The following is a 21,065-nucleotide window of genomic DNA, read 5'->3' as shown; positions in this document are numbered from 1 at the left end:
ATGATGGTGATGATTATTGATGGTGATGATGACTGGTGATGGTGATGATGACTAGTGATGGTGATGATGACTAGTAATGGTGATGATGACTAGTGATGATTGTGATGACTGGTGATAGTGATGATGACTAGTGATGGTGTGTGATGATTAGTGACTAATGGATGACTAGTGATGGATAACATTAATAAGTGATGTGATGATGACTAGTGATGATGGTGACATTATTGATGGTGATGATGACTGGTGATGGTGATGATGACTAGTGATGGTGATGATGACTAGTGATGGTGATGATGACTATGATGATGGGATTACTAGTGATGGGAGGTGATGACTAGTGATGGTGATGATGACTAGTGATGATGATGACTAGTGATGGTGATGATGACTAGTGATGGTGATGATGACTAGTGATGATGGTGATGACTAGTGATGGTGATGATGACTAGTGATGGTGATGATGACTAGTGATGGTGATGATGACTAGTGATGATGGTGATGACTTGTGATGATGGTGATTACTAGTGATGGTGATGATGACTAGTGATGGTGATGATGACTAGTGATGGTGATGATGACTAGTGATGGTGATGACATGATCAGTAAATGTGATGATGACTCAGTGATGCTGATGATGACTAGTGATGATGGTGATGATTAGCGATGATGACTAAAGATGGTGATGATGACCAGTATGGTGATCATTATTATGATGGTGATGACTGGTGATAGTGATGATGACTAGTGATGGTGGTGATGAATAGTGATGGGATGACTACTGATGGTGATGATGACTAGTGATGGTGATGATAACTAGTGATGGTGATGATGACTAGTGATGATGGTGATGACTAGTGATGGTGAATATGACTACTGATGGTGGTGATGATTAGTGATGGCGATGATGACTGGTGATGATGGTGATGACTAGAGATGGTGATGATGACATAGTGATGGTGATGATCGTGATGGTGACGATGTCTAGTGATGTTGGTGATGACTAGTGATGGTGACATGACGAGTGATGATGGTGATGACTAGTGATAGAGAAGATGAATAAAGTGATGTTGGTGATGACTAGTGATAATGATGATGACTAATGATGGTGATGATGACTAGTGATGATGGTGATGACTAGTGATAGTGGATGATGGTGATGACTAGTGATAGTGAAGATGACTATGATGATGGTGATGACTAGTGATAGTGAAGATGACAGTGATGGTGATGATGACTAGTGATAGTGAAGATGACTAGTGATGGTGATGATGACTAGTGATAGTGATGATAATGATAATAGTTATGGTGGTTCTAGTGACAGGGAAAAGATGGTGTATGATAATAGTGGTAATGGTGGTGATGATGGAGGAGATGTAGGAGTGACTGGAGGAGTGACTGGAGGAGAGGAGGAGGATGGAAGAGATGGGAGTGACTGGAGGAGAGGTAGGAGGACTGGAGGAGATGGAGGAGGACTGGAGGAGAGGGAGAGGAGGACTGGAGGAGGGACTGGAGGAGAGGAGGAGGACTTGGGAGAGGGGGAGTGACTGGAGGAGAGGTAGGAGGACTGGAGGAGATGGAGGAGGACTGAGGAGAGGGAGGAGGACTGGAGGAGATGGAGGAGGATTGAGGAGAGGAGGAGGACTGAAGGAGGACTGGAGGAGGACTGGAGGAGGAGGAGGAGGACTGGAGGAGAAGGAGGAGGACTGGAGGAGAGGGAGGAGGACTGAGAGAGGAGGAGCACTGGGAGAGGAGGATTGACTGGAGGATGAGGAGGACGGAGGAGAGGGAGGAGTGACGGAGAGTGACTGGAGGAGGACTGAGGAGGAGGAGAGAGGATTGAGAGATGAGAGATGAGAGAGAGGACTGAGGGGACGGAGGAGTGGGACTGGAGGGACGAGTGAGAGGAGGAGGAGGACTGGAGGAGTGACTGGAGCAGGAGGAGGACTGGAGGAGATGGAGGAGGACTGGAGGAGTGACTGGAGGAGAGGGAGGAGGGACTGGAGGAGAGGACTGAGGAGAGGGAGGAGGACTGAGGAGAGGAGGAGGACTGGAGGAGAGGGAGGAGTGACTGGAGAGTGACTGGAGACAGGAGAGGACTGGAGGAGGAGGAGATGAATGGAGGAGGATGAGGACTGGGAGGAGAGGAGAGGACTGAGGAGAGGGAGGAGGACTGAGTAGGAGGAGTGACTGGAGAGAGGAGGAGTGACTGAGGCGAGGGGAGGAGGACTGAGGAGGACTGGAGGAGATGGAGGAGTGACTGGAGGAGGAGGGAGGAGCACTGGAGGAGGACTGAGGAGGACTGAGGAGAGGGAGGAGGACTGAGGTAGGGAGGAGTGACTGGAGGAGAGGGAGAGTACTGGAGGAGATGGAGGAGTGACTGAGGAGAGGGAGGAGACTGGAGGAGAGGGAGGAGGACTGGAGGAGAGGGAGGATAACTGAGGAGGGAGAGGACTGAGGAGAGGGAGGAGGACTGGAGAGAGGGAGGAGGACTGGAGGAGAGGGAGGAGGACTGGAGGAGAGGGAGGAGTGACTGGAGGAGAGGGAGGGGAGGACTGGAGGAGATGGAGGAGGACTGGAGGAGGACTGGGAGGAGGTGGAGAGGACTGAGGAGGACTGGAGGAGAGGGAGGAGGACTGAGGAGATGGAGGAGGACTGGAGGAGTGGACGGGAGAGTGACTGGGAGAGGAGGAGGACTGAGGAGAGGGAGGAGGAATGGGAGGAGATGGAGGAGACTAGAGGAGGACTGGAGGAGAGGAGGAGGACTGAGAGAGGGACTGGAGGAGAGGGAGGAGGACTGGAGGAGATGGAGGAGTGACTGGAGTGAGTGACTGAGGAGAGGGAGAGCACTGAGGAGTGACTGGAGGAGAGGGAGGAGTGACTGAGGAGAGGTAGGAGGACTGGAGGAGGGAGGAGGACTGGAGGAGAGGGAGGAGGACTGGAGGAGAGGGAGGAGGATCAGAGAGAGGATGAGCACTGAGGAGAGGGAGGAGTGACTGGAGGAGATGTAGGGAGTGACTGGAGGAGAGGGAGGAGGACTGGAGGAGGTGTAGGGAGTGACTGGAGGAGATGTAGGGAGGACTGGAGGAGAGGGAGGAGGACTGAAAGAGAGGGAGGAGGACTGGAGGAGGCAGGGAGTGACTGGAGGAGAGCGAGGAGTGACTGGAGGAGGACTGAGGAGATGCAGGGGACTGGAGGGAGAGGGAGGAGGACTGGAGGAGAGGGAGGAGGACGAAGAGACGGGAGGAGATGTAGGGAGTGGACTGGAGGAGAGGGGAGGAGGACTGGAGGAGAGGGAGGAGGACTGGAGGAGAGGTAGGGAGGACTGGAGGAGATGTAGGAGGACTGGAGGAGGACTGGAGGAGACAGAGTGACTGGAGGAGAGGAGGAGGACTGGAGAGAGGTGGAGGGACGGAGGATGGAGGAGTGACTGAGGAGTGACTGAGGAGAGTAGGAGTGACTGGAGGAGATGGTAAGTGACTGGAGGAGTGACGGAGGAGATGTAGGAGGACTGGAGGAGAGGGAGGAGGACAAGAGAGGAGGAGGACTGGAGGAGATTAGAGTGACTGGAGGAGAGGGAGGAGGACTGGAAGAGAGGGAGGAGGACTGGAGGAGATGTAGGAGGACTGGAGGAGATGTAGGAGTGACTGAGGAGGACTGAGGAATGTAGGAGGACTGAGGAGAGGGAGAGGACTGGGAGGAGGAGGACGGAGGAGGACTGGAGGAGAGTAGGAGTGACTGGAGGAGAGGGAGGAGGACTGGAGGAGATGGAGGAGGACTGGAGGAGAGGTAGGAGGACTGGAGGAGAGGGGTAGGGAGGACTGAGGAGAGGGAGGAGGACTGGAGGAGAGGGAGGAGTGACTGGATGAGTGACTGAGGGAGAGGGGGAGTGACTGGAGGAGAGGGAGGAGTGACTGGAGGAGAGGGAGGACTGAGGAGAGAGGTAGGGAGTGACTGGAGGAGAGGGAGGAAGGGACTGGAGGAGGAGGGAGGAGGACTGGAGGGAGAGGTAGATGGACTGGAGGAGAGGGAGGAGTGACTGAGGAAAGGAGGAGTGACTGGAGGAGGAGGGGAGGACAGTGGGAGGAGGAGGAGGAGGACTGGAGGAGGAGGGAGGAGTGACTGGAGGAGAGGTAGGAGTGGACTGGAGGAGAGGGAGGAGGACTGGAGGAGAGGGAGGAGTGACTGGAGGAGGCAGGATGACTGGAGGAGAGGGGAGGAGTGACTGGAGGAGAGGAAGTGACTGGAGGAGATGAGGATGACTGGAGAGAGGGAGGAGGACTGGAGGAGAGGTAGGAGGACTGGAGGAGAGGGAGGAGGACTGGGAGGAGAGGGAGGAGGACTGGAGGAGAGGGGAGGAGGACTGGGAGAGAGAGGAGGAGGACTGGAGGAGAGGTAGGAGGACTGGAGGAGGAGGAGGAGTGACTGAGGAGAGGTAGGAGTGACTGAGGAGAGGTAGGAGTGACTGGAGGAGGTAGGAGGATGAGAGGAGATGGACTGGAGGAGAGGGAGGAGGACTGAGGAGAGGGGAGTGACTGAGGAGAGGTAGGAGGACTGGCAGGGAGGAGGAGGACTGGTGGGAGAGGGAGGAGGACTGGAGGAGAGGTAGGAATGACTGGAGGAGAGGGAGGAGGACTGGTGGAGAGGGAGGAGTGACTGGAGGAGAGGTAGTAGAAGTGGAGGTAAGGGAGAGGTCTCACAAAAGGTGGAGTTATATTCAAATTTGTGTGAAAACTTTCCTCTCGTATTTTACATATATTTCATTATATTATTAAGGATTTATAGTACAGGTACAGTTATAGGTATACAGTTACAGTTACAGATATTTCAGAAATCTATCAACTCTTAACTGGTATGAGATCAACAGTATTTATTCACATCATTTTGTACAGTGTGAGTCAACTGTTCGCTTCACTCACCTCAAACGTAAACATAAGTGGAGGCAGAGTGGGGTTGGTTTAGTACAGGCTGGTGAGCGCTGTACACCCACTCGACCATACCTGAAGCTACACTGACGACTGAAGGCTGGCTGAGTAGCTGGTGTGATGAGGAGTGATATCCAGCTGAGCCCAACATATCGTAATGTTAAAGTTATTGTCGTTTTTTTTCCTTATGGTTGTAATATTAACATAGTTGGATAATTAAAGAAAGGGTATTATGTAATCATATTTATATTAATTGTTTAAATTTGTAAAGGAATGTTGAGATTATTATTGTTTGTTATCAATAATCGTACGCCTGGCAACGCTGCATGAGATATTTTGTCGGATGATGAATATTAAAGCTCTCTTAGGAGGTCAGTCAACAAACAAATTCAGTCAGTCAGTCAAGTCGTTTATTATAACTATCAAACACAATTACCAAAATACAGTTAATGTGAAAATATGCATATTTTTATTGTCACGCTATCAACTGCTTGTTTAGAATCTCCTGTAAACGACCAGGTAAACAAAGCCAGAATTGCTCTAATTGAGTAATTACCGTAAATCCTCGAAATCAGGGGGAGTTGTTTGTTAATGTTGTAGTAGGTAGTTGAGAAATAACCTAGTCTAGTGTGTGTGTGTGTGTGTGTGTGTGTGTGTGTGTGTGTGTGTGTGTTGTGTGTGTGTATGTGTGTGTGTGTGTGTGTGTGTGTGTGTGTGTGTGTGTGTGTGTGTGTTTTGTCCAATCCTACAGTGTATAAAAATGTAAAAAAATATAATATAATAAAAGTTTACAAAAGTCCTCATGAACTTATTCCTCAAACTCTAACAACTTTTTTTTATTTATTTTCATTATAAAAGTTTTGGTGACACTTAAAAACAAACCAATTTCTCTTATTTTATTTGAAAAAACACATTAATTAGCGAGAGTTGTTAGTGTACCTGTAGTTGTGTCAGGTGAGGAAAGGTAATTAATGACATATTTACTGTCTTCACTAAGTCTGTCTGTCTGTCTGTCTTATTGAAGCGAATTTATTACATTTATTGATTCCAAAATAATAATTATATAAAAGATTTATTTTTTTTAGAGGTTTTGTTTGTATTTATATAAAACCCAAACAGAAAAATATATTTTTTTTTTCACCTGGATGGTTGGATATATGTTAAGCCAACTATGATTGTATGCCATATATTGGGTTCTATTTTAGTTTTTGTTGATATAAGATAGACTGGAGCAGTGTGGGTGTGTGTAGGTACAGTCCGTCTTTAAAACTTGGTCGAGCAATTAAACACACATATATATATATATATATATATACATATATATATATATATATATATACATATTATTATTATTATTATTATTATTAATATTATTATTTTATTATTATTATTATTATTATTATTATTATTTAATATTATTATTATTATTATTATTCTCATTCTATTATTATTATTATTATTATTCCAATTTATTATTATTATTATTATTATTATTATTATTATTATTATTATTATTATTATTATTATTCCACTTATTATTATTATTCGTGTTATTATTATCATTACTTTCACTATAATTGAGACGTTTATTACACCTAAAGGTTGATCAAAGGAACATTCACTCCCCACCATTACTTCAAGTATCGCAGGAATTGGTATTTTCAATATTGACGCGTGTTGGAAATTGGCTCTGCCCGGCCCTGCCTCTGGCCCTGGCCGGCACTGGGTCTGGTCCGGCCGACACTGCCCCTGGCCCTACTAGAAAGTTTGGCCAAGCAATAAGAAAGTTTAATATGGGCAGTATTTCGTGTGCCACAGCCAAATATTGGGGATCTCGCAGCCACCAACTGAGGTCGGAAATTGAACCCGGTTTAACTGAAGCTTTGTGTATACGAGGTGGAGGAGAGAGCACGGCCTCAAGATGGCCTGTTACTAGTGCCTGTTACTGACAGATCGACAGCACAATCATGGGTGAAAGCAACGCTATATCGCTGGTGGAGGGGATTACAAGTGAGGTGCAGAGGTGGGGTATATTGAAGGTGTTTGGGGTGTTGTGTATTGAGGAGTAATGGGTGTAGTGGGGTGTATTGAGGGTGTTGTGAGGGGTGTGAGTGGGGTGTGTTGAGGGTTGTATTGAGGGTGTGTGGGGGTGTGTGGGGTGTAGTGGGGTGTGGTGGGGTTGTGGGGTGTAGTGGGGGGTGTGGAGGGTGGGGGTGTTGTGGGGTGTGTGGGGTGTGTGGGGTGTTGTGGGGGGTGTGTGTGGGGGTGTAGTGGGGTGTGAGTGGGGGGTGTGTGGGGTGTGGTGAGGAGGTGTGTGAGGGGTGTTGTGGGGTGTAGTGGGGGTGTATTGAGGGTGTTGTGGGATTGTGTTGAGGTGTTGTTGGGGTGCTTGTGGGGTGTAGTGGGGGTGTAGTGGGGTGTATTGAGGTGTTGTGGGGGGTGTATTGAGGTGTAGTGGGGGTGTGAGTGGGGGTGTGAGGTGTTGTGGGGGGTGTATTGAGGGGTGTGGGGTGTTGTGGGGGTGTATTGAGGTGTGTGTGAGGTTGTGGGGCAGGGGGTGTATTGAGGGTGTGTGGGGGGTGTGAGTGGGGGTGTAGTGGGGGGTGTGTGTGAGGGGTGTAGTGGGGGTGTGTGTGGAGGTGTTGTGGGGTGTGTGGGGTGTGTGAGGGGTGTGAGGGTGTTGTGGGGGTGTTGTGAGGTGTGGTGGGGGTGTGTGAGGTGTTGTGGGGGTTGTGGGGTGTTATGTAGGGGTGTGTTTGGGGGTGTAGTGGGGGTGTGTGCGGATGTGGTGGGGGTGTGTTGGGGTGTTGTGGGGGTGTAGTGGGGGTGTGTGGGGGTGTGGTGGGGTGTGTGGGGTGTTGTGGGGGGTGTGTGGGGGTGTTGTGGGGTGATTGAGGGTGTTGTGGGGTGTGGTGGGGTGTGTGGGGTGTTGTGGGGGTGTGTGGGGGTGTGTGGGGGTGTGGTGGGGGTGTGTGAGGGGTGTGGTGGGGGTGTGTGAGGGTGTGGTGGGGGTGTGTGGGGTGTTGTGGGGTGTGTTGAGGTGTTGTGGGGTGTGTGAAGTGTGGTGGGGTGTGTGGGGGTGTTGTGGGGGTGTGTGAGGGGTGTGGTGAGGGTGTGGTGGGGGTGTGTGAGGGTGTGAGTGGGGTGTTTGGGGTGTAGTGGGGGTGTGTGGGGTGTTGGGGTGTAGTGGGGTGTAGTGAGGGTGTATTGAGGATGTAGTGGGGTGTGTGGAGGGTGTAGTGGGGGTGTAGTTGAGGGTGTTGTGGGGTGTAGTGGGGTGTGAGTGGGGTGTGAGTGGGTGTGTGGGGTGTGGGGGTGTGTGAGGGGTGTTGTGGGGGTGTGGTGGGGGTGTAGTGGGGGTGTGTGGGGTGTAGTGGGGGTGTGTTGGGGTGTGGTGGGGTGTGTGGAGGGTGTTGTGGGGGTGTGGTGGGGGTGTGTGGGGTGTGGTGGGGTGTGGTGGGGTGTGTGTGGGGGTGTTGTGGGTGTGTCAGAGGGTGTGGTGAGGGGTGTGGGGTGTTGGGGTGTAGTGAGGGTGTATTGAGGTGCTGAGGTGTAGTGGGGTGTGATGAGGAGGTGTAGTGGGGTGTGTGGCTGAGGGTGTAGTGGGGATTGTGTGAGGGGTGTTGTGGGGGTGTGAGTGGGGGTGTAGTGGGGGTGTGTGGGGTGTGGGGTGTTGTGGGGTGTGGTGGGGTGTGTGGGGTGTGTGAGGGTGTTGTGGGGGTGTGTGGGGTGTGAGGGGTGTTGTAGGGGTGTGTGGGGTGTGGTGGGTGTGGTGGGGTGTGTTGAGGTGTGGGGGTGTGTGGGGTGTGGGGTGTGGTGGGGTGTGTGGGGTGTTGTGGGGAATTGTGATGGGGTGTTGTGGGGGTGTTGTGGGGTGTGGTGAGGTGTGTGAGGTGTGTGGGGTGTTGTGGGGGTGTGTTGAGGGTAGTGGGGGTGTAGTGGGGGTGTGTTGAGGGTGTAGTGGTGTGTTGAGGGGTGTGTGGGGTGTTGTGAGGTGTGTGGGGTGTATTGAGGGGTGTTGTGGGGGTGTAGTAGGGGTGTATTGAGGTGTAGTGGGGGTGTAGTGGGGGTGTAGTGGGGTGTGAGGGTGTGGTGGGGGGTGTATTGAGGGTGTTGTGGGGGTGTAGTGGGTATGTTGAGGGTGTTGTGGGGATGTGTGGGGTGTTGTGGGGGGTATTTGGAGAGGTGTGAGTGGGGTGGAGTGGGGTGTTGTGGGGGTGTGTGGGGTGTTGTGGGGTGTTGGGGTGTGGTGGGGTGTGTGAGGATGTAGTGGGGGTGTGAGGGGTTTTGTGGGGGGTGTAGTGGGGTGTGTGAGGGTGTAGTGGGGTGTAGTGAGGTGTTGTGGGGGTGTATTGGGGTGTTGTGGGGTGCAGGGGTGTGTGGGGTGTATTGGGGTGTTGTGGGGTGTGTTGAGGGTGTAGTGGGGTGTAGTGGGGGTGTGTGGTGTAGTGGGGATGTGTTGAGGTGTGGTGGGGTGTGTGGGGTGTTGTGGGGGTGTGTGGGGGTGTTGTGGGGTGTGTTGAGGGATGTAGTGGGGTGTGTGTGAGGTGGTATGGGGGTGTATTGAGGGGTGTAGTGTGTGGTGGGGGGTGTGTGAGGTGTAGTGGGGTGTGTGGAGGTGTGTGGGGGTGTGGGGGTGTTGTGGGGTGTGGTGGGGGTGTGTGGGGGTGTGGGGATGTGGTGGGGGTGTGTGGGGATGTGGTGGGGTGTGTGGGGGTGTTGCAGAATGTGGTGGGGTGTGGTGGGGTGTAGTGGGGTGTGTGGAGGTGTAGTGGGGTGTATTGAGGGGTGTTGTGGGGGTGTAGTGGGGGCCATTGGGGGTGTAGTAGAGGGGTGTATTGAGGGTGTAGTGGGGGTGTATTGTGGGGTGTGATGAAGAGGTGTGTGGAAGGTGTTGTGGGGGTGTAGTGGGGGGTGTAGTGGGGGGTGTATTGAGGGGTGTTGTGGGGTGTGTGGGGTGTAGTGGGGGTGTGTGAGGTGTTGTGGGGTGTGGTGGGAATTGTGTGAGGGTGTGGTGAGGGTGTGTGGGGGTGTGGTGGGGTGTGAGGTGTGTGGGGGTGTGTGAGAGTGTTGTGGGGTGTGAGTGGGGTGTGGTGGGGTGTGAGTGGGGTGTGTGTGAGGGTGTTGTGGGGTGTGTGAGGTGTGGTGGGGTGTGTGAGGTGTTGTGGGGGTGTAGTGGGGTGTGGTGAGGGGTGTGGTGGGGATGTGTGGTGAGGGTGTTGTGGGGGTGTATTGGGGATGTGGTGGGGTGTGGGGTGTTGTGGGGGTGTGGTGGGGTGTGGGGATGTGGGTGTGTTGCAGAGTTGTTGTGGGGGTGTGTGGGGGTGTTGTGGGGTGTGGTGGGTGGCGTGAGTGGGGATGTGGGTTGGTGGGTGAGAATGGTGTGTGTGTGTGTGTGTGTGTATGTGTGTGTGTGGACTCAGGAGAAAAACTTTGGAAGACTGTGTTGGGAAGACTGTGTTGAAGACTGTGTTGGAAGACTGTATTTGGAAGACTGTGTGAGCTGTGTTGGGGAAGACTGTGATGGAGGGCTGTGTTTGGAAGACTGTGATGGAAGACTGTGTTGGAAGACTGTGTTGGAAGACTGTGTTGAAGACTGTGTTGGAAGACTGTGTGCAAGGCTGTGTTGGAAGACTGTGTTGGAGACTGTTGGAAGACTGTGTTGGAAGACTCTGTTGGAAGGCTGTGTTGGAAGACTGTGTTGGAAGACTGTGTGTTGAAGGCTGTGTGAAGCCTGTGTGTGAGACGTGTTTGGAAGACTGTGTTGAAGACTGTGTTGAGACTGTGTTGGAAGACTGTGTTGGAGACTTGAAGACTGTGTTGGAAGCCTGTGTTGAAATGTGTTGGAAGACTGGTGACTGTGTTGGAAGACTGTGTTGGAAGACTGTGTTGGAAGACTGTGTTGGGAAGACTGTGTTGGAAGACTGTTGGAAGACTGTGTTGAAAACTGTGTTGGAGCCTGTGTTGAAGCCTGTGTGTTGGAAGACTGTGTTGGAAGACTGTGTTGAGACTGTGCGGGAGACTGTGTTTGGAAGACTGTGTTGGAAGACTGTGATGGAAGACTGTGTTGGAAGACTGTGTTGGAAGACTGTGTGGAAGACTGTGTTGAAGACTGTGCTGGAGACTGTGTTTGGAAGACTGTGTTGAGACTGTGTTGGAAGACTGTGTTGGAAGACTGTGTTGGAAGACTGTGTTTGAGACTGTGTTGGAAGACTGTGTTGAAGGTGTGTTGGAAGACTGTATGTTGGAAGCCTGTGTTGGAAGACTGTGTTGGAAGACTGTGTTGGAAGCCTGTGTTGAAGACTGTGTTGGGAAGACTGTGTTAGAAGACTGTGTTGGAAGACAATTGGAGAACTGTGTTGGAAGACTGTTGGAAGACTGTGGAAGACTGTGTTGGAAGACGTGTTGGAAGACTGTGTTGGAAGACAATTTAGAGACTGTGTTGGAGCTGTGTTGGAAGACTGTGTTGGAAGCTGTGTTGGAGACTGTGTTGGAAGACTGTGTTGAAGACTGTGTTGGAGCCTGTGTTGAAGACTGTGTTGGAGGAAGCTGTGTTGAAGACTGTTTGGAGCTGTGTTGGAAGACTTGTGTTGGAAGACTGTGTGGAAGACTGTGGTGGGAGCTGTGTTGGAAGACTGTGTTGGAAGACTGTGTGGAGGCTGTGTTGGGAGCTGTGTTGGAAGCCTGTGTTGGAAGACTGTGTGGAAGACTGTGTTGGAAGACTGTGTTGGAAGACTGTGGGAACTGTGTTGGAAGACTGTGTTGGAAAGGTGTGTTGGAAGACTGTGTTGGAAGACTGTGTTGGAAGACTGTGTTGGAAAGAGACTGTGTTGGAAGACTGTGTTGAAGACTGTTGGAAGCCTGTGTTGGAAGAAGACTGTGTTGGAAGACTGTGTTGGAAGACTGTGTTGAAGACTGTGTTGGAAGCCTGTGTTGGAAGACTGTGGAAGACTGTGTTGGAAGACTGTGTTAGAAGACTGTGTTGGAAGACTGTGTTGGAAGGTGTGTGTTGGAAGACTGTGTTGTGGAAGACTGTGTTAAGACTGTGTTGGGAAGACTGTGTTGGAAGACTGTGTTGGAAGCTGTGTTGGAAGACTGTGGAAGACTGTGTGAAGACTGTGTTGGAAGACTGTGTTGGAAGACTGTGTTGGAAGACTGTGTTGAGACTGTGTTGGAGACTGTGTTGGAAGACTGTGTTGGAAGACTGTGTTGGGAACTGTGTTGGAAGCCTGTGTTGGAAGACTGTGTTGGAAGACTGTGTTGAGCATTTGGAAGACTGTGTTGAAGACTGTGTTGGAAAGACTGTGTTGGAAGACCACTGTGTTAGAAGACATGTTGGAAGACTGTGTTGAAGCCTGTGTTGGAAGACTGTGGTTGGAAGACTTATTTGAAGCCTGTGTGTGAAGACGTGTTGGAAGACTGTGTTGGAAGACTGTGTTGGAAGACTGTGTTGGAAGACTGTGTTGGAAGACTGTGTTGAAGACTGTGTTGGAAGACTGTGTTGGAAGCCTGTGTGTGAGACGTGTTGGAAGACTGTGTTGAAATTTCTGTAAGACCATGTTGAAGACTGTGTTGGAAGACTGTGTTGGAAGACTGTGTTGGAGACTGTGCTGGAGACTGTGAGACTGTGTGAAGACTGTGTTGGAAGACTGTGTTTGAAGACTGTGTTGGAAGACTGTGTTGAGGCTGTGTGAGACTGTAGGAACTGTGTTGGAAGCCTGTGTGTGAGACGTGTTGGAGGGCTGCATGGAGACTGTGTTGGAAGACTGTGTTGGAAGACTGTGTTGGAAGCCTGTGGAAGACTGTGTTGAAAGACTGTGTTGGAAGACTGTATTTAGAGACTGTGTTGGAAGACTGTGTTGAAGACTGTGTTGGAAGCCTGTGGAAGAGTGTGAAGACTGTGGGAAGACTGTAGTGAAGACTCTTGGGAAGACTGTGTTGGAAGACTTGTTTGGAGCTGTGTTGGAGGGCTGGCAGTGAAGACTGTGTTGGAAGACTGTGTTGGAAGACTTTGTTGGAAGACTGCTGGAGGGCTGTGTAGAGACTGTGTTGGAAGACTGTGGAAGACTTTGTTGGAAGCCGGTGGAAGACTGTGCTGGAGGACCTGTTGGAAGCCTGTGTTGGAAGACTGTGTTGAAGACTGTGTTGGAAGACTGTGTGAAGACGTGTGTTGGAGAGACTGTGTTGAAGCCTGTGTGTGAGACGTGTTGGAAGACTGTGTTGAAGCCTGTGTTGGAAGACTGTGCTGAAGCCTGTGTGTGAGACGTGTTGGAAGACTGTGTTGAAGACTGTGTTGGAAGACGTGTTGAAAGACTGTGCTGGAAGACTGTGTTGGAGGTCGTTGGGAACTGGTTGGAAGACTGTGTTGGGAAGACTGTGTTGGAAGCTGTGTTGGAAGACTGTGGGCTGTGATTGGAAGACTGTGTTGGAGACTGTGTTGGAAGACTGTGTTCGGAAGACTGGTATTGGAAGGCTGTGTTGGAAGACTGTCAGAAAATGTTGACGGGACAGTGGTAACGTTTGGAAAATGCAAACTGCGGAAACGTGTTGAACGGTAACAGTTTGAGTGGAACATGTGAAACAGGCGGCGTCAGGTGTGGGACCTGTGATTGCAAGCGGGACGTGGAAGACTGTGTTGGAGACTGTGAAACTATGTTGAAAGGCTGAAAATAAACCGTGCGTGAGACGTTTTGGAAGAATGTAAACCTGTGTGGGGGACGCTTGGAAACTGAATTAGCAGTGAGACGTGTTGGAAACATGTAAACCGGCATCAGGACATGATGGGAAGACTGTGTTGGAAACTGCAATGTGTGACACGTTGAAACTGGTGTGGAAGCCAGGTGTGGGGACGTGTTGGAAGACTGTGGGAGCAAGAGCCTGTGTGTGAGACGTGTTTGGAAGACTGTGTTGGAAGCCTGTGTGAGAGACGTGATGGTGGAAGACTGTGTTGCAGGAAGACTCCTGTTGGAAGACCTGTGTGAAGCCCTGTGTTGGAAGACTGTGTTGGAGAGACTGTGTCCCAGAGCTGTGTGAGACGTGTGGAGAACTGTGTGGGAAGCCTGTGTTTGGAGAGGGAGCCATGGTGGAAGCCTGTGTGAGACGTGTTGGAAGACTGTGTTGGAAGCCTGTGTTGGAAGACTGTGTTGGAAGCCTGTGTTGGGAGGAGCTACAGCAGTAGAAGCGTGTGTGTGGCTGGGCACGTGTTTGAGAGTCCTGGAAAGAGTTTGCCAACATTTCCAGAGACTGGTCAAAGGCTTCAACAGATTGCAGAAACATATCAAGACAACTCATGCAGTGGTTTGCAGGTGGTTAGAGTTGGAGGAGTCGTGTTGCATGGTCAGAATGTTGGCTGTGAGTCGTACCGAGAATGGTGTGGGGTCGTGTTGGCTGAGGTGTGGAGGGTAGGTGTTGTGGTGTGGGGTTGTGTTTGTGGTGTAGGGGTTGGTGTTGTGGTGTGGAGGCTGGGTGTTGTGGTGTGAGAGTTGGGTGTTGTGGTGTGAGGTTGGGTGTTGTAGTATGGGAGTTGGGTGTTGTGGTATGGGGTTGGGTGTTGTGGTGTGGGGTTAGGTGTTGTGGTGTAGGGTTGGTGTTGTAGTGTAGGGCTGGAGTGTTTGTGGTGTGGGGTTAGGTGTTGTGGTGTAGGGTTGGGTGTTGTGGTGTAGAGTTAGGTGTTTGTGTGTGGGGTTGGGTGTTGTGGTGTGGGGTTAGGTGTTGTGGTGGGGTTGGGTGTTGTCGTGTGGGGTTGGGTGTTGTGGTGTGGGGTTGGGTGTTGTGGTGTGGGGTTGGGTGTTATGGTGTGGGGTTGGGTGTGGTGTAGGGCTGGTGTTGTAGTGTGGGGAGTTGGGTGTTGTGGTGTGGGAGTTGGGTGTTGTGGTGTTGGGTTGGTGTTGTGGTGTAGGGGTTAGGTGTTGTGGTGTGGGGTTGGTGTTGTAGTGTAGGGGTTAGTGTTGTAGTGGAAGGGACTTAGGTGTTGTAGTGTAGGGTTAGGTGTTGTAGTGTAGGGTTAGGTGTTGTAGTGTAGGGTTAGGTGTGGTGGGAGTTGGGTGTTGTGAGTGTAGGGGTTGGGTGTTTGTGGTGTGGGGTTAGGTGTTGTGAGTGTAGGGTTTGGGTGTTGTGGTGTAGGGTTGGGTGTTGTAGTGTGGGGTTGGGTGTTTGTGGTGTGGGTGTTGTGGTGTAGGGTTGGGTGTTGTGGTGGAAGAGTTGTGTTGTGGTGTGGGGTTAGGTGTTGTGGTGGGAGTGGGTGTTGTGGTGTAGGGTTAGGTGTTGTGGTGTAGGAGTTAGGTGTTTGTTGTGGTATAGGTTAGGTGTTGTGGTGTGGGGTTTAGGTGTTTGTAGTGTGAGGGTTGGGTGTTGTAGTGTAGGGTTAGGTGTTGTAGTGTAGGAGTTAGGTGTTGTGGTGTGGGGTTAGGTGTTGTGTGGTGTGGGGTTGGTGTTGTGGTGTAGGGGTTGGGTGTTGTGGTGTAGGGTTGGGTGTTGTGAGTGTGGGGTTGGGTGTTGTGGTGTGGGGTTGGGTGTTTGTGGTGTAGGGTTAGGTGTTGTAGTGTGGGGTTGGGTGTTGTGGTGCAGGGGTTAGGTGTTGTGGTGTGAGGGTTAGGTGTTTGTAGTGTAGGGTTAGGTGTTGTGGTGTAGGGTTAGGTGTTGTGGTGTAGGAGTTGGGTGTTGTAGTGTGGGGTTAGGTGTTGTGGTGTGGGGTTGGGTGTTGTGGTGTGGGTTGGGTGTTGTGGTTTGGGGGTGGGGTTGGTGTGGGGTTGGGTGTTTGTGTGGGGTTGGGTGTTGTAGGTGGGGTTAGGTGGTAGTGTATGGGGTTGGGTGTTTGTAGGGGTTAGGTGTTTGTGGTGTGGGGTTAGGTGGTGTGAGGGTTGGGTGTTGTGGTGTAGGGTTGGGTGTTGTGGTGTGGGGTTGGGTGTTGTGGTGTAGGGTTAGGTGTTGTGGTGTGGGTTGGGTGTTGTGGTTGTGGGGTTGGGTGTTGTGGTGTGGGGTTGGGTGTTTGTGTGGGGTTGGTGTTTGTGGGGGTTGTGTTGTGGTGTGGGGTTGGGTGTTGTGGTGTGGGGTTTGAGTTGTGTGGTGTAGGGTTAGGTGTTGTGGTGTGGGGTTGGGTGTTGTGGTGTAGGGGTTAGGTTTGTGGTGTGGGGTTGGGTGTTTGTGGGGTTGGGTGTTTGTGGTGTGGGGTTAGGTGTTGTGGTGTGGGGTTAGGTTGTTGTGGTGTGGGAGTTGGGTGTTTGGTGTAGGGGTTGGGTGTTGTGGTGTGGGGTTGGGTGTTGTGGTGTAGGGTTGGGTGTTGTAGTGTGGGAGTTGGGTGTTGTGGTGTGGGGTTAGGTGTTTGTGGTATAAGGTTAGGTGTTTGTAGTGTAGGGTTAGGTGTTGTGGTGTAGGGTTAGGTGTTGTGGTGTAGGGTTAGGTGTTGTGGTGTAGGTTAGGTGTTGTAGTGTAGGTTAGGTGTTGTAGTGTGGGGTTAGGTGTTGTAGTGGGGTTAGGTGTTGTGAGTGTGGGGTTGGGTGTTGTGGTGTGGGGTTAGGTGTTTGTGGTGTGGGGTTGGGTGTTGTGGTGTGGGGAGTTGGGTGTTGTGATTTAGGGTTGGGTGTTGTAGTATGGGAGTTGGGTGTTGTTGGGTTGGGTGTTTGTGGTGTGGGGAGTTGGGTGTTGTGGTGTGGGGTTGGTGTTTGTAGTGTAGGGTTAGGTGTTGTAGTGTAGGGGTTAGGTGTTGTAGTGTAGGGTTGGGTGTTGTAGTGTGGGTTAGATGTTTGTAGTGTAGGGTTAGGTGTTGTAAGTGCTTAAGGTTGGGTGTTGTGGTGTAGGGTTAGGTGTTGTGGTGTGGAGTTAGGTGTTGTGGTAGGGGTTAGGTGTTGTAGTGTGGGGTTAGGTGTTTGTGGTGTAGGGTTGGGTGTTGTGGTGTGGGGTTGGGTGTTGTGGTGTAGGAGGTTGGGTGTTGTGGTGTGGGGTTGGGTGTTGTGGTGTGGGGTTAGGTGTTGTGTGTGGGGTTGGGTGTTTGTGGTGAGGGTTAGGTGTTGTAGTGTGGGGTTAGGTGTTGTGGTGTAGGGTTGGGTGTTTGTGGTGTAGGGTTAGGTGTTGTGGTGTGGGGTTGGGTGTTGTGGTGTGGGGTTAGGTGTTGTGGTGTAGGGTTGGGTGTTTGTAGTGTGGGGTTGGGTGTTGTGAGTGTAGGAGTTGGGTGTTGTGGTGTAGGAGTTGGGTGTTGTGGTGTAGGGGTTGGGTGTTGTGGTGTGGGAGTTGGGTGTTTGTGGTGTGGGAGTTGGGTGTTTGGTGTGGGTTGGGTGTTTGTGGTGTGGGGTTGGGTGTTGTGGTGTGGGGTTGGGTGTTGTAGTGTGGGGTTAGGTGTTGTGGTGTAGGGTTGGGTGTTTGTAGTGTGAGTTGGGTGTTGTATGGGTTAGTTTGTGAGTGTAGGGTTAGGTGTTGTAGTGTAGGGGTTGGTGTTGTGGTGTGGGGTTGGTGTTGTGGTGGGTTGGGTGTTTGTGGTGTGGGAGTTAGGTGTGTGGGTTAGGTGTTGTGGTGTGGGGTTGGGTGTTGTGGTGTGGGGTGGGTGTTGTGGTGTGGGGTTGGGTGTTTGTGGTGTGGGGTTGGGTGTTGTGGTGTGGGGTTGGGTGTTGTGGTGTGGGGTTGGGTGTTGTGGTGTAGGGTTGGGTGTTTGTGGTGCGGGGTTGGGTGTTGTGGTGAGGGAGTTAGGTGTTGTAGTGTAGGGTTAGGTGTTGTAGTGTAGGTTAGGTGTTGTAGTGTAGGGTTAGGTGTTGTAGTGTGGGGTTAGGTGTTGTTGTGAGTGTAGGGGTTGGTGTGTGTGAGGGTTAGGTGTTGTGAGTGTAGGGTGGGTGTTGTGGTGTGGGGTTGGGTGTTGTGGTGTGGGGTTGGGTGTTTGTGGTGTGGGGTTGGGTGTTGTGAGTGTGGGGTTGGGTGTTGTGGTGTGGGGTTGGGTGTTGTGGTGTGGGAGTTGGGTGTTGTGGTGTGGGGTTGGGTGTTGTGGTGTGGGGTTGGTTGTGGTGTAGGAGTTGGGTGTTGTGGTGTAGGGGTTAGGTGTTGTGGTGTAGGGTTAGGTGTTGTAGTGTGGGTTGGTGTTGTAGTGTAGGGTTAGGTGTTTGTGAGTGTAGGGGTTAGGTGTTGTGAGTGTGGGGTTGGTGTTGTGAGTGTAGGGTTGGTGTTGTGGTGTGGGGTTGGGTGTTTGTGGTGTGGGGTTGGGTGTTGTGGTGTAGGGGTTAGGTGTTGTGGTGTGGGGTTGGGTGTTTGTGGTGTGTGGGGTTGGGTGTTGTGGTATGGGGAGTTGGGTGTTTGTGGTGTGGGGGGTTGGGGTGTTGTGGTGTGGGGGGTTGGGTGTTGTGGTGTGGGGTTGGGTGTGTTTGGTGGTGTATGGGGTTAGGTGTTGTAGTGTAGGGTTAGGTTGTGGAGTTTAGGGTTGGGTGTTGTAGTATGGGGTTGGGTGTTGTGGTGTGGGGTTAGGTGTTGTGGTGTGGGGTTAGGTGTTGTGGTGTGGGGTTAGGTGTTGTGGTGTGGGGTTGGGTGTTGTGGTGTGGGAGTTGGGTGTTGTGGTGTGTGGGGTTGGGTGTTGTGGTGTGGGGTTGGGTGTTGTGGTGTGGGTTGGGTGTGTTTGTGGTATGGGGTTGGGTGTTGTGGTTGTGGGGTTGGGTGTTGTGGTGTGGGGGTTGGGTGTTGTGGTGTGGAGTTGGGTGTTGTGGTGTGGGGTTGGGTGTTGTGGTGGAGGGTTAGGTGTTGTAGTGTAGGGTTGGGTGTTTGGTGTGGGGTTAGGTGTTGTAGGTAGGGTTGGTGTAGAGGTTGGTTGTGGTGAGGGGTTGGGTGTTGTAGTGTAGGGTTAGGTGTGGTGTGGGGTTGGGTGTTGTGGTGTGGGGTTGGGTGTTGTGGTGTGGGGTTGGGTGTTTGTGGTGTGGGGTTGGGTGTTTGTGGTGTGGGGTTGGGTGTTGTGGTGTGGGGTTGGGTTGTGGTGTAGGGTTGGGTGTGGTGTGGGAGTTGGGTGTTGTGGTATGGGTTGGGTGTTTGTGGTGTGGGGTGGGTGTTGTGGTGTGGGGTTGGGTGTGGTGTGGGGTTGGGTTTGTAGTGTAGGGTTAGGTGTTTGGTTAGGGTTAGGTGTTGTAGTGTGAGGTTAGGTGTTTGTAGTGTAGGGTTGGGTGTTGTTGTAGTGTGAGGTTGGGTGTTGTGGTGTAGGGTTAGGTGTTTGTAGTGTAGAGGTTGGGTGTTGTGGTGTAGGGTTGGGTGTTGTAGTGTAGGGTTGGGTGTTGTGGTGTAGGGAGTTGGGTGTTGTGGTGAGGGGTTGGGTGTTGTGGTGTGGGGTTAGGTGTTTGTGGTGTGGGGTTGGGTGTTGTGGTGTAGGGTTGGGTGTTGTGGTGTGGGGTTGGTTGTTTGTGGTGTGGGGTTGGGTGTTGTAGTGTGGGGTTGGGTGTTGTGGTGTAGGGGTGGTGTTGTAGTGTAGGGGTTGGGTGTTGTAGTGTAGGGTTAGGTGTTGTGGTGTAGGGTTGGGTGTTGTGGTGTAGGGTTGGGTGTTGTGGTGTAGGGTTAGGTGTTTGTGGTGTAGGGGTTGGGTGTTGTGGTGTGGGGTTAGGTGTTGTAGTGTGGGGTTAGGTGTTGTAGTGTGGGGTTGGGTGTTGTGGTGTGGGGTTGGGTGTTGGTGTGGGGTTGGGTGTTGTGGTGTGGGGTTGGGTGTTGTGGTGTGGGGTTGGGTGTTGTGGTGTGGGGTTGGGTGTTTGTGGTATGGGGTTGGGTGTTGTGGTGTGGGGTTGGGTGTTGTGGTGTGGGGTTGGGTGTTGTGGTGTGGGGTTGGGTGTTGTAGTATAGGGTTGGGTGTTGTGGTGTGGGGTTAGGTGTGGTGTAGGGTTAGGTGTTGTAGTGTGGGGTTAGGTGTTGTGAGAGGTTAGGTGTTGTGGTGTGGGTTAGGTGTTGTAGTGTGTAGAGTTGGGTGTTGTGGTGTAGGGTTGGGTGTTGTGGTGGGTTGGGTGTTGGTGTGGGGTTGGGTGTTGTGGTGTGTGGAGTTGGGTGTTTGTAGTATGGGGTTGGGTGTTGTGGTCTGGGGTTGGGTGTTGTGGTGTGGGGTTGGGTGTTGTGGTGTGGGGTTGGGTGTTAAGGGTTGGGGTTGTGGTGTGGGTTAGGTGTTTGAGTGTGGGGTTAGGTGTTGTAGTGTAGGGTTGGGTGTTTGTAATATAGGGTTAGGTGTTGTGGTGTAGGGTTAGGTGTTTGTAGTGTGGGGTTGGGTGTTTGTAGTGCAGGGTTAGGTGTTGTATGTGTGGGGTTAGGTGTTGTAGGGTTAGGTGTGGTGTAGGGGTTAGTTAGGTGTTGTGGTGTGGGTTGGGTGTTTGTGGTATGGGGTTGGGTGTTGTGGTGTGGGGTTGGTGTTGTGGTGTGGGGTTAGGTGTTGGTGTAGAGTTGGGTGTTTGTGGTATAGGGTTGGGTGTTGTGGTGTGGGGTTGGGTGTTTGATGTGGGAGTTTGGGTGTTGTGGTGGGGTTGGGTGTTGTAGTGGGGTTGGGTGTTGTAGTGGGAAGGTTAGGTGTTGTAGTGTAGGGTTAGGTGTTGTGTAGGGTTAGTTGTTTGGTGTAGGGTTGGGTGTTGTAGTGTAGGAGTTAGGTGTTGTGGTGTGGAGTTGGGTGTTGTGGTGCAGGGGTTGGGTGTGGTGTAGGGTTAGGTGTTTGTGGTATGGGTTGGGTGTTGTGGTGTGGGAGTTGGGTGTTGTGGTGTGAGGTTGGGTGTTTGTGGTGTAGGGGTTGGGTGTTTGTGGTGTGGGGTTGGGTGTTGTGGTGTGGGGTTGGGTGTTGTGGTGTGGGGTTGGGTGTTGTAGTGTAGGGTTAGGTGTTGTAGTGTGAGGTTAGGTGTGCTGGTGTAGAGGTTAGGTGTTGTGGTGTAGGGTTAGGTGGTGGTGTAGGGTTAGGTGTTGTGAGTAGAGGTTGGGTGTTTGTGGTGCAGGGTTAGGTGTTGTAGTTAGGGTTGGGTGTTGTAGTGTAGGTTAGGTGTTGTGAGTATGGGGTTAGGTGTTGTAGTGTAGGGTTAGAGTGTTGTAGTGTGGGTTGGGTGTTTGTGGTGTGGGGTTGGGTGTGGTGTGGGGTTGGGTGTTGTGGTGTAGGGTTGGGTGTTGTGGTATGGGAGTTGGGTGTTGTGGTGTGGGAGTTGGGTGTTGTGGTGCTTGGGGTTGGGTGTTCTA

General features: G+C 51.8%; 1 protein-coding gene across 1 annotated transcript in view; it reads right to left on the bottom strand.

The window, feature by feature from the left end:
* Nucleotides 1-14,213, bottom strand: part of LOC121876693 (mucin-5AC-like) — a 43,394-nt gene extending 29,181 nt beyond the window's left edge. Inside the window, exons 1-5 of the mRNA XM_042382038.1 lie at nt 13,669-14,213; nt 12,479-13,328; nt 12,166-12,316; nt 11,189-11,395; nt 10,533-10,971 (exon numbers count right to left, since the gene is read on the bottom strand). Of these exons, the coding sequence (XP_042237972.1) occupies nt 10,533-10,971; nt 11,189-11,395; nt 12,166-12,316; nt 12,479-13,328; nt 13,669-14,213 (2,192 nt within the window). The remainder of the gene's footprint in view (nt 1-10,532; nt 10,972-11,188; nt 11,396-12,165; nt 12,317-12,478; nt 13,329-13,668) is intronic.
* Between the last annotated feature and the right edge of the window lie 6,852 nt (nt 14,214-21,065).

The sequence above is a fragment of the Homarus americanus genome, unplaced genomic scaffold (genome assembly GCF_018991925.1).
Source record: "Homarus americanus isolate GMGI-L3 unplaced genomic scaffold, GMGI_Hamer_2.0 scaffold33177, whole genome shotgun sequence".
NCBI lineage: Eukaryota > Metazoa > Arthropoda > Malacostraca > Decapoda > Nephropidae > Homarus > Homarus americanus.
The sequence above is the reverse complement of the archived record's forward strand: the minus strand, read 5'-3'. Positions and strand labels throughout refer to the sequence as shown.